The sequence below is a fragment of the Grus americana genome, chromosome 1 (assembly GCF_028858705.1).
Source record: "Grus americana isolate bGruAme1 chromosome 1, bGruAme1.mat, whole genome shotgun sequence".
NCBI lineage: Eukaryota > Metazoa > Chordata > Aves > Gruiformes > Gruidae > Grus > Grus americana.
Window position 1 is genome coordinate 74,942,688 of NC_072852.1, and position 12,751 is coordinate 74,955,438.

The window sequence follows — 12,751 nt, forward strand, 5'->3', positions numbered from 1 at the left end:
CACAGCAGATCTGCTTTTCGCTGCAGTTACGACAGCGAACAGAGGCTAGCCGCAACTTAACCCTGTGGAAAGCTTTGAGGATTTGGGCAGTGGAGGCTGGGGAAACACTGCCTCTTGGCTCCAACCAGCAATGCAGTAGGGAATAACCCCAGATATCCAGTCATAGCCTGAGTATTTTCTATTAAATTGAAAAATAATTCTTTGACTCACCTATTCTGTAGTAGTATTACCACAGGAGCAAAAAGCCCTATGGAAATAGGCCACACGTTTAGGTTGAGAGACAGCGATGCTTGGACCGTTTGAGAATCCTGGGCCTCAGAAGTTGTGCGTGTGTAGAGTACTACTATGTGGTCATCACACTTCTGGAAAACAGAGTTAAAAGGTGGAGGCCTTACAAGTTAAGAAGAAATTATTATATACAAAAGCCTACTTAGGCACAGGGGGTTCAAGTCCCCAGTCTCCTACAATGTTGGGTCACTGTTTTTTCTTAGCCCAAAGGTTAGCCTACTTTGCACCCAGCAGAACTTTTTTTTTTTGAGCTTTTGCTTTATTTGCTTCTTCTATCTGTCCCTTACTACATACACACAAACTCTGGTAATTCCTTAGTGGAGCCCACTACAGAGACCAAAATTTTGTATTTAATGTATGCAGGAAAGGCCTGTTTTCTGTGACAAAGATGGCAGGTAGGTAATGGAGCACAGACTTTGGCCCAAGGAATGTTTTTCTCAGATTCACTGCAGGCAACTGCACAGGGCAACTCAAGCCCAAGTAAAATCTGTATCTTGGTGAAATCATTCTCTCTAGGGTGCAGAAAGATGGAGGAAGCAGTTTTGTTGCTGTACATCCTAACACTCCAGTTAGCCCGCAAGTATGTTAACATTGTGCCACTAGCGCTGGATGCAGAGCCTTTCTTCAGCATCATGGATCAGCTGTAGATGGGTCCCACGCAGTTAACACAGCCCTTGTTGTGCAGAAATTAAACTTCGGAGCAGCCCAAACTTTCTGCAAACTTTCTTTCAATTCCTCAATGGTAACAATCCCCAACCAACAGCCACGCTCGAATTCCTGCCTCCAGATGCGACATCTGCATGGTCAATGACTGAGACTATTTAATATGCAAAAACATTAAAAGAGTTAGCTTTGTACAAGCCAAATACCAGCTCAAAGTATTTCTTTTTAGCTAGGTTGTTAATCCCAGAAAGAGGTACGCATTTGAACACAAGTCAAAAGCCTTTAAGAACTCTTAAGTATTCCACATCAAACATGGAATGCTTTCAAACATGGGGAAAGCAAAATCATCACAATTATGTGATAACAGTGCAGTTAGAAACAAACTTTATTGTTGCAGTTTGAAATTATTTACAATATAAATCTCTTTGAAAGGTACATTACTTCATTTAATCAGTGGTAGAAGGCCTTATAATAGCTTCAATAACATTTAGTTCAAAAGAAATACAATTCACTCCAATGGATAAATGATGCATCTAAACTCCACAACATACAAGAAGGGTCGTGGGGACTTTTGGGGGGATGACAGTGCTGGAAGATGACAAAGGCTATTTGTAAATTGAGCTTCTTTTACTCACGGGACATAAATGGACTCACATTTAAAATAACACTGAAAAATTCGCAGTAACAAAATAAAAAATGTATAACAATATATCCCTACTATGCTATGGCCCTGTTTCTGCAAGTATTTAAAGGGGTTTAGATAGATGGATCAAGAGGCTTGAGACAGAACCAATGACTAACTTTGTCATATTTAAGAAAGACTGGATACATTCTTGGTGCTGAGACTATTCAAAGCACTTGTGTACAAAGCAGCATTATTAACTACCACAGACTGCATCCAAGATACAAAATGTTAAAAGAAGTATATCTAGCAAAATAATTTTCACACACTGAGGACTTAACACCTACCAATTTTTGGTAACACTTAAGAATTACTACTACCAAAAGCTTAGAAACATATACTTTTTTCCCAGTTCATGCTGCATTTTATGGCATTGTATACAAGGTTTTTCGTATTTCTCTTCCATGGTCTCTTTTATCTTGTGATTTGCATGGATCTCTACGTAGGGAAAAAAACAACTTAGAAAAAACACAGTTGCAATATCACAAAAAATAGGGTGGTGCAGTACCTGAAGTTATTTCAGCATTATTTCAGGGATGGGGTTTTTTTAATAATCTCTTGGAACACTTCTTCCCTCTCTCCCCCCCCAGATTGACTGGTTTCCTGATCACAAAAAATCTCTGCAGATCAGACCAATTGGAAAAGTTACTTTGGAAAAAGCATTGCTAATTTTTTTTTAGTCTCTCCTTACTTAGATGGAGCACCTCCATACAACTGGCACATGCAAACCTTTCACACATTTTCCCTTTCCACTCCAGAGGTCTAAGCAACAGAAAGTTCGGTTTCTTCTGACACGTCCCACCTGGATTTATGTGGTTTCTCACCACTAAGTGCCCCTTAAAAGTTGTGTGGTTGGCTAACAGCACACCTACTCTGCACAAGACCAGAGGTCATGGCTTTTCCCATCTTTCATGACTAATGAAAACAATCAGCTTGCAGCCCACAGTAATAAAAGGGAGAAGAATCAGCTGCAAGACTGCTCAACATCAGCCTCGCATTACCTCAATGTTTGACCCAATGCTTTCTGTTCTAATATAACTGCAACCTGCCTGGTGTGAGAGAGATGATAGGAGACAGTAGCTCATTCCAGTACTTTAGTAATCTAGCATACCTTAGAAGGCATCCAAGAACACAGTGAACAATACACAAACATTAAATCAAGAATAGACAGCCACCTCAAACGCAGACAGTTAAGATGTGCTCAGCCTCCTCTGCTAACTATAGGAAGGCCTACCCCAAGCAAGAGATTATATTTTGGTGGGTTACAGAACAAAAGTGTTGTTTAATCAGAAAGTTACCCAAATTTGTTTTAAGATTTCTTTCTGTGGAAGTAACAATATTTTGTAAGCTTTTGTTACCTACCAAAGGCTTTAAAAAAACCTTAACTTCATTTAGAAGCAAACTTTGCCTTTACAATTCGCTCTTGTTCTTAAACCATGCAAGTAAATAAGCATATCCAATACCTTGCTATATCAAAAGCTTTATCTTGAGTTTCCACATGAATGGTTTCCTTTTACTTGTATTTACTGAGCCCATCCCTCCTCTTGACTAATACTTCTCCGATAAACTCACTTCCCAGGACCCTAGTAACAAAGTGTCACCACTGATAAGCATGCATACCTTTCCGCTGCTGCAGGTAAAGCTGACAGGATATACAAGCTGTATCGTCACCAATTTGTCAGGTAGGCAAGGAGATTTGCACACTGGTACTTTCCAGCAGAATTAAAGACAGCAGTGACAAATAAACTTAACAGCTTGAAGGACACTATGGAGTCCAAAAACAGACAGTGAAAGGCAACAGTAATGCAATACAGTTGGGCATTTGGGGAAAACTATCCTTCGTTACATCTACGCTTCAAAGATTAAAGGCCTCTTCAAAAAGGAACTTCCTACACAAAGAATTCTGTTGAGAAGTCACATATTGACAAGAGAGAACACAATTTTAGTTGAAAAGGAAACAGTGATGATTACATATGGAAAGGAAGCTTTTATACTCATGTAATAAGGTTGTGAGTAGAGGGAGGAGGGGGAGGGAACGGCACACAGGGAAAATACCTCAGGTAAGTTTCAAATAGTCTATAAAGGGGCTACCAATAGTTCTAGTGTTGAGGAAAGTGATTTGGGCATTTATTATAAGCATTTACAAGTTAGCAACTAATCCTATTATAAGGCTATATCCACCAAAAACATTTAAGTGGGGGACTTCCATCACAACTACTCAATTGCTGTCACCATGGGAGTGCACACTTTAAGAGTACTTGAATTCAACATGCTTATGTTTAGAAGTCTCCAGCATTCTAGAATGTATAGGAAATTTTTGAAAGTTTGAGTAGACAATTTTAACAGCTTTCCTATACCACAGGTACTACATGTACTTCTGACACAGTTTGCCCTATTATTAGAATAGATTTTCTCATCTTAGTACTGTATAAATTCCTTTATTCCCAGAATCATTCCCAAGAGCAAGATGTCAAAAAAGCTAATGGGGGAAAAAGACACTGGATGCCCAAGGCTATGAATGGATATACCGTGACATAAACCTATTATGCTCTGGATATACCTTGACATAAACCTATTATGCTCTGTTACAGGTCAATTTAACAAAAAAGTCCACACACAGAGTTAGATTTCTTCTTTACATCAAAATTTCTACAAAATAGGAGAGAATACAATGCAATACACAAGTCCATAAATGCAAGATACAGTACAATTCACACTAATTTACAAATGGTTATTTACACTGTTGTATATACATATACAGTCAGACCTGGTTAATGCAAATTTGGTAAGTCCTTTTAAAATGCAAATCAAGAAGTATAATGAAGGAATTTAAAATGATGTGACAAGAGACTAGTTATCATTAAGAAATCTTTAATGCTTAGGTGACCCAAGAAATTAGGCGTGGATTAGCCAGATCTGACTGCAGAAATGAGAAGAAAAAAATTCACACTATTCTGCTTTACAAAAGCAACCAGGCCACTATGGTCTATTGACTTGATGCTATTTATGCAAGAATGCCGTCACTAATAATCCTCTTTATATTTACAATATAGGTTTAACTACAGTAAGAATTATTAATTTGGGCATTCATGCCCTTAGCTTAACATAAAGGCAACAGAGTATCTTCTTGGCAAGTCACAGTCAAAACTACTACAGGATGTTTCTAGAGCTCAGTCATGTTTTGTCCTCCTTCAAACATCTTAACATTGCTATTAAAGAGACTGAGATAAATTAATTGAAACAAGTACACATTCTCTAGTTTGGTGCTCTAGTACCTAACTTACATTCAGAATGTCCTGTATTCACAGTTTCAAGCTACCTTATAATCTGCAACGCTACTGCAAACTACTGCTTCAAACTTAACACATCTGTAGATACTCCCTAGCAAGTGAGAATATCCGAGTGCTACTGGCTCAAACAGATGTTGAACAAGGCTCAAGGTAACTGGCATTTCATTTTGGAAAATGTTTTACAGTATTTCCTCAGAACTTGTCAGGAATTGTTTTAATCTGCACTTGTCTTTAAAGAAGGCTGATGCAAAGCAGCATTTAAGTGTGTAAAATGAATTTCAACATGCAAAATGAAAGCCTCTACCAGTACTGCAAAGTCAACCGCTGTAACCTGCAACAATCCTTGTGCTTCTTCCAAGTGGCTCAGGAAAAGCTTGCAGTATTTACTATCTGCTTCAAAGTGCTTTTACGGGATATTCGGTGGAACTTTACTCCACAAGAATGAGATTGAGCTACACTCATGAAGAGCTTTGGTTCTGCAGAAGCAAGCTTCCACTCCTACAGTTATTGCTACTCGAGCTGTACAAACAAAAATACTACTGAGAAAAAATTTACACTAACTCCAAACCTAAATAGTACTGGTACCTGAACAGGGAATGTGTTTTGCCAACTGGTGGGAAAGCTAGGAGTTGTCAAGTGTTGATTTCCCAAGACCACATGAACTTCACAGCCTTTTTCAAATATTTCACAAATACAAAGCAACACTGCCAAAAATAAAGCCATCACTGAAAAATAGTAATAAGAGTTCAAAAGTCTTTATCAATCTTGCTTCCAAGCAGATCTTGCTGAACTTAAAGGGACTACCAAGACAGCGGGGTGTTATTCAACATATGTCAATAATGTCAACAGGGAGAAAGTACAGAAAATTAAAGTCTTCAGTGCTTTCATGAGCTCTAGCAACATCCTTGATAACTGCTACAAAGGAAAATATAAATGTCTATTTTAGCTATGTCTTTCTATTTAATTACCAAGAAAGTCTGTCCAGTATAGTAGCCTCCAGCTAACATGCTAACAAAAATGGTTAACTAATTTCAAGTTACAAAAAAAATCCCAGTTCTCCTATTTGTATTAGGATTTAAGGTTTTGACTGAAGGAAATTAAAAAAAAGACATTGGAAATGCCCAGTGATGAATATAAAAAAATTAAGAGGAAAAAATCCCAAACCTTGCTTTTGTAAAATAACAGAATGCCATTCAAAATGGTCTTTCAAGGTGAAAATTTTTCATTCGCATCAATTTCCTTTGTCCTGAATCAATCCAAGCCTTTGTAAAGCACATATGTGTATATACGTGTGCATATATATACACGCATACACACACACAGAGCAGTGTGCCATAAAGCAATTTTGAATAAATATCTTTGCTGCAGTCTGTACAACAGACTCCCCATAATATTTACTCTTCGGGTAAGTTTGTGTTTGCACATGTATATGCACACAGACTTTGTACATGTGGGCACTTATGTGACCAAAGTGCAAAGTTTTTCAGAGTATAGTCAGAGTTGAGTACGTGCATGCCCAACTCCACACTGCATTGTTGGGTTTTACTTTTCTGGTGTGGGTTTCTTCCCCTCCCACCGCCTCCCCCCTTCCACCCCCCCTTTCCAGATTTAAAGCCTCTTTTCCACGCAAACTTTTTTTAAGTAAACATTTTCTTTTCAATTCACATTTTGTAATCCAGACCATTCTTGGTATAATAGCTTCAAGAAATAAGAAAATGTGTGTGATGATCAAAGCCCCATTGTTCAAGTCATATACTTTTCAATATTATCCTTCAAACTGGAGGCTTTTCAAAGTAATTTGCTGCCACAGAATAAAAAAAACCCAGACATACCAGAATCTGCAACTATAGGACCAAGCATTTAAGACTAGAATCTAAGGTTAGAAGATGACAAAGCAGAAAGATGTCAACAATACACAAACTGTAAACCTAAGTGTCTTGCTCCCCAGTGCAACAGGATCTCTGTTCACTAATCTGCAGTTCAATAGTCCATTCCACTAGATACTGCTGAAGCACATCAAATACAGACACCTAAATAGTGTTCAAATTTAGAATCAAGTTTCCAAAAGGAATACAGATTTGGAATAGTGGTCTTTTGCTTTAAAAGTACACTTAATAAACAAGCAGCTTTCCCTCAGAAGTTAGAGATGGTACATTGTCCATCTAACACTATGATGGTACATATTGTCAAAGAATCTGATGGACATAGAACTTTCACATTTCTACAGCTTAATGAATCAAGAAAGAAAAATCAACATTTTATTTATCATTTCAGCAAGCTGGTTGATTCTCATACAAGAGAAAAGTACCATCATATGGAAAGCTACGTTTTTCTTTTTTTTAAAAAGAGGGGAAAAATATGGATCATCCTAACCTTTTTTCCCTAGTTACAGCACACTGGTGATCTCACAAGTCTATTATCACTCATTTTGTTTGTATACCTCTAAAAGGTTAGTATTCTCTGACTATGTTGTCTTTAATATAAGTTAACGCAACTTCAATAAAATAAGCTGTTAAACAAATCCTTTGGAACAACTTCACTGTCTGCACCCAACTTTTACAAAAACTGATGAAAGCAGCAATGGAATCATGTTAAACTTATAATAAATAATTCACATACAACATATGTTAAATTACAGAGAAGGATTAAATTGCCATTTCTACAACTTTTTATAGATTTAGCAAGTTTCTAATCCGTTTTATATCAACAGCAGTAGGTATGCTCTTCATATTAAATTTAACATTGAAGGACTGTTTAGAGGCATTATTTATAAAGCAAGAACCACCAAGTGAGCATTACAGAACTTCAACAAATGTTTAGCTTTTTTCCAGTATCTGTTCTCAGAAAAGATTCAAGGGTTGTCTATCCACTTGGTAAATTTCTTCCTCTTCATTACTCAGGAAGAGTTAATGTCATGACCTCCAGCTTCATTTTGAAATACTGGTTAAACCGAACAATTGCATACCTATTCAAAGGGAGAGAGAGAGACACTTGAAGTTAAGACCAGATAGCGCCTGATATGAAAACAGCCATGCTAGATAGGACTAGTCAAAAGTCCATCTACCCCAGTACCCTGTTTCCAACACTGACCCTTAGCAGCTGCCAAAGGAAGAAATTAAGAACAGAGCAACCATACTATGGTACTTCCTCACCATCCCCGACTCCTAGCTTTCTACAGTCTGCAAACCAGATGCTGTTCTGGGATTATCAAAGGTGGTGGTTTTGTGTTTAACAGTTCTTAGTAGTCTGTCCAACAACTGACAACTACAATTCCAGAGAAATCTCATCTTGATCATTTCAAGAATGACATTTGTTTCAAAACTGACAACGTTTTTGGTTCTACCACCTGGGTTTTTACTTGGGTTTTTGTGCCATCTAGTGGTTACTAACAAGTACTTCTACTTGAGAATAATTAGTCACAAGAAGAAATTCACATTTGTCTCATTTACAAAATGACACAACTAAGCCTCGTAAACTGGCTTAGTCTGTGCAAGGAATTCTAACATGGGATCTTTTACCAAGCAAAATGATTAATTTTATCACCTCACCCAGTCCCCAGTGGAGAGATGAATTCCTCTGCTTGTTGCCATGAAAGACTATTTTAAAAAAAAGCCAAAGACATCTACCTGAAACAAGAACACCATTGGCCAGTGTCTCCGGAAACAGAACTTAAAATTCTTTGGCATTACAAAGACTCTTTAAGATTAAGAATTTCCAAGACCAAAACTCCATGCGGTAAGAAGCAAGCTCTTTTGTACGAGCCCCATCTCTTGACTCTTGCAGCTGGAAATGCAGCTCCTGCATCTGACGGATAGTACACCACACTGGTCAACCTAGCCTTTTATGCCTCAAACGCCCAAAACCATTTACTCCTCTAGTTATGTTCATTGCCTTGTTATACCATGTGTTTTAGCCCAGGGGCACATACTAATTTAGAGAACTGTCAGCAACAAAAAGCACAGACAGCTTTTGCTGCCTTGTTTTCTCTTAAAAATTAAGAGTCATAGTATGATCACAGATCAGGTCTGTTGCTCAGACCTTACAGTTTCTGATAGCTGGGGTGTTGCGACTAGATGGCCCCACAGGTCCCTTCCAGCCTCCAGTATTCTATGATTATACGTAGCAAGCACACTTACCCTAGAAAATCAAAGTCAATGGTGGAATATTTGGCTTGAATTAGAGCCCACAACCCCCAAAAGAAGTGGGAAGCCTGAAAGAAAAAAAATTAGTAAAAGATTAACATTATATAAAATCCAACATGTAAACATTCTCACATTGAGACAAAAAAGTTATCTGCAAGACAACTCTCAAAATCCAATCTTTTTATAAAGTTATTTGATATTTTTACCGAAGAGATTGGTAAACAAGTACTGTAGAATTAACTACTGGCAACTGAACTGGAGGAGTACATCTATTGGCCTCCTGACCCCTCCCTGTGTTGTTTTCAAGAAAAATAATGTTGCATTTATGAAATAGGGCACCTATTAAGTAAACTGCTGTACAACTCTATACACCACGTTAAAAAATGCACATAAATACAACTAACTCATTTCTACTGCTGCTACTCAAATATTTATAATTCTACCTGTATTCAACTCCAGTGCAAATATGAAATTCCTTTAGAATCTTTGATTATAACTAGAACTCACTTTCACTACTGACTTGGACAAAGCTATCATCTGTAGCTATAGAAGAGAACCTCTAACTCATCAGCATTTACACGAATTTCGCATCTGTTCCAAACTTACTTCCATTACAAGTCCAGATAAGTAGCCTGGAGGCCTATGTTCAGTTTTGGATTGAAACTATGGATCACATTAATGATACGATTGTTAGTATACTTAAAACAAACAAATACATGTAATGGCCATGAGCTTGATAGTCTCCTTGTGGAAGACATTTCTGGACCACCCATGTTACAAGTGATATACTTCAGACTTCTGTTCAGTAAATAACTGCTTAAGGTAATTACCGAAATTGCTTCCTCAAGCTTGCATGTAACACTTTACCAGAAGTCTAGAAGACACATGCATGCATATATGCCTGAAAACACCTTAAAATGGCAACTACTGTATGTACATGTGAATTAATCTTGTACCTCGAGTTTAGATAACTTCTGATAGTTAGCAGTTTGGCATTTTACATCAGCAACCACTAACTTTAGTTCATGTTTTCTCTGACAAAGCTTCCCACATTAACTGACACAAGAGTGTTTGGCAGTATTCGTGCATCATGTGTGGTCCACAGGCAGGTCTTGAGCTCTTCTCTAAACAGAACTCTATCCTCTTAACCATTAGTACGACCATAGTTTAAAACTGACAAAACAAGGCTATATATTTTAAATCAGACCACCAGCCTAATTAATTGCAGATATAACTTTCCTAAATGAATAGGACAGCTGAATTTAACAGTAACAGTTGGTAATAGATTTTAAAAAGGTAACAGCAAACAAACTGGTATTTTTAAGGGCTTGTATAATAATCATCTCCCTAGAATGCAAACTATTTCCTCACTGCAACCACTAGCTTTAATGAGAAAACTGAAAGTATTACAGTAACAGAGGTGTGTTTGGATTAGTCTGAGGACTGAAATAAGGCCAAACTGACTGCTTAGCCTTAGTCCTCCTATGAATAGCTTGGCATGTTATTCTTCATGAGAAAGCAAAATAAAGTTATCAAGCTGTTGGGTAAAAGGCACTTTTGCTACAACATTTCCTTCCCATCACATCCTCTAGGCAAAGCAAGATCAGGGCTAGTTGGAAAACATAATAAAAATAGCGTGAACCTGTAAAGTATCTTCAGAAATCACAACAGAGATAAAGCTTGGGGAAAAAAAAAAAAGAAAAAGATATCTTCAAATGCCTTCTAACAGTATAAATAATTGGGACATTTAAAGACTTAATGCCACACCTGTTTGACTTCTTATTCTACCTTCGTGAATTACATTGATGGGGTTTTTTTCTCCTGAAGGAGAAGGCACCAAAGCCAGATCAAAACTGACCACCCTCCATCCTTTCAAAGGGAAAGAACAATGGAGTAAAGCATGTACATCCAAAGTCCACGAAAGACAGACTGACAGATAGGAGATGGCTTATAACATGCAAGATATGGAGAAGCAGACTCACACAGCCAGCTCCCACACTCTACAGAAAGGCAGAACCACCAGCGAACCAGAGGAGATTACATGTGCACTTTACTACAATTTAAACCACTAAGGTGACCAAAACCAAATCTGAAAGCAACTCCCTGCTTGCCAAGATGCTGCAGGCAAGAAAAGAGTTAAGGTAGTACTGAAAGACTCAAGTGACCTAATTATCTGTTTAAAAAAGATTTTTTAAAAAATTAAAGTATCCTAGTTTTACTCCAACAAATTTTATCATCTTATTTTAAAAAGGCTTTTAAAGTCAGAAGATTTATACATCTCTATGAAGCGCTACCCTTCTCTTCTGTCATCTTACCGTTACAAGAAAGAGTTCAACACAGACCCACCACAAGCTCTTGCCAACTCAGCAACTTGTCAGAGCAATAAATGGCCAATAGAAACACTCGCTAAAAGCTCCTCTCCTTGTTTTCTGAATGCTCACTGACGCTTTCACTAGGAATATCCTACAGAGAATTTTTAACATGCAGTTTAACAGAAAGTTAGGCTAAGGAAGTTTTTCTTTACATGCCACAGCACTCAGTAAGAAAATTGCAACTACATTGGCCATAGAGTAGCAGACTTCTCTATAGAATTTAATATACTCTAATCAACAGTTTGTTATTTACCAGTGCAAACTGATTGACTTGGACATATAGAATTTCAACTTCTTTTTCACTGACTTCTGTGCCAAATCCTTTATATTCTTTGTAGGCTTCGAGGTAAGACCTCAGCCATTGTTCCTGTAATTTTCTGTTAGGATAAAGGCTGTAATCTACCTCATTTACTCCTAGAAAAAGAAAAAAATACTTATTAGAACATTACGGTGTCTAAGACGACCCACATTACTGGACTACTTCCCACCCACAACACACATGTACAACTTGATGTGGACAAACATCACTGGTTTTACTTTGACCTGACTTAATCAGTTACATGTTGGCAAGAATTTCTCACACACATGAATCAGTATTCAACATAGAAATATTTGTACTGTATATGTTTTCAGCCACATGCATATTCTACTACATTTTGAGATTCAACAAGTTTGGCTTTGAGAGAAGCCTCAAGAAAAAAATATCTGCATTATCAAACAAAAGCCCTCCCAAACATATCAAACATTACATTTCATAGGAAAAGGGACTTGTACACAACAATAGCCAAAGCTGAATCCAGATGTATATACATTCTCACCAGCTAAGCCCGTATTTGAGAAATCTATTAAAAGTCTACCTCTCTCTTCCACAAGTTACTGTGGAATTATAAGTCTTATCTCCATAACCATTCTTTTTGTCTTATTTTTCTTCCTATACTGGCAATGCTGAGTCACAGGCCATATGGAGTCTGCCAGGAGTGGGAGTTCACTCCCACTAGCTATCATTCCCAGAGGATCTGGGAATTCTCAAGACTTATTTTATGAACAGTGCAATCCACTAGCACCTAAAGTCATTCCTGTGTCAGATCCACTAAAATTTAGCTAAAAAAAAACCCAGAATAGCAGTAGTGAAGCACAGCTGCTCTTTATAGGGGAAAAAAGCACATTTTTCTTTTTATTCTTCTTATTGTACTTAACTCCTGAAAAATGTAGTCAGACTCTGAGAAGAAGTCCCAGATGAAAAATCAAAAGGTTTCAAATATATTTTGTAAAGAATTTTACCTGCTTTCTAAATATTTAAATTACTAAGTATAT

At 37.4% G+C, this 12,751-nt stretch overlaps 1 protein-coding gene across 3 annotated transcripts in view; it reads right to left on the bottom strand.

Annotated features, from left to right (window-relative positions):
• Positions 1-1,318: 1,318 nt before the first annotated feature.
• Positions 1,319-12,751, bottom strand: part of ETNK1 (ethanolamine kinase 1) — a 34,072-nt gene continuing 22,639 nt past the window's right edge. For all 3 annotated transcript variants that reach the window (XM_054826238.1, XM_054826248.1, XM_054826231.1), the window contains 3 exons: positions 11,691-11,851; positions 9,060-9,133; positions 1,319-7,888 (listed from right to left, as the gene is read on the bottom strand). In XM_054826238.1, coding sequence (XP_054682213.1) covers positions 7,816-7,888; positions 9,060-9,133; positions 11,691-11,851 — 308 coding nt within the window. In that variant the 3' untranslated portion in view covers positions 1,319-7,815. The remainder of the gene's footprint in view (positions 7,889-9,059; positions 9,134-11,690; positions 11,852-12,751) is intronic.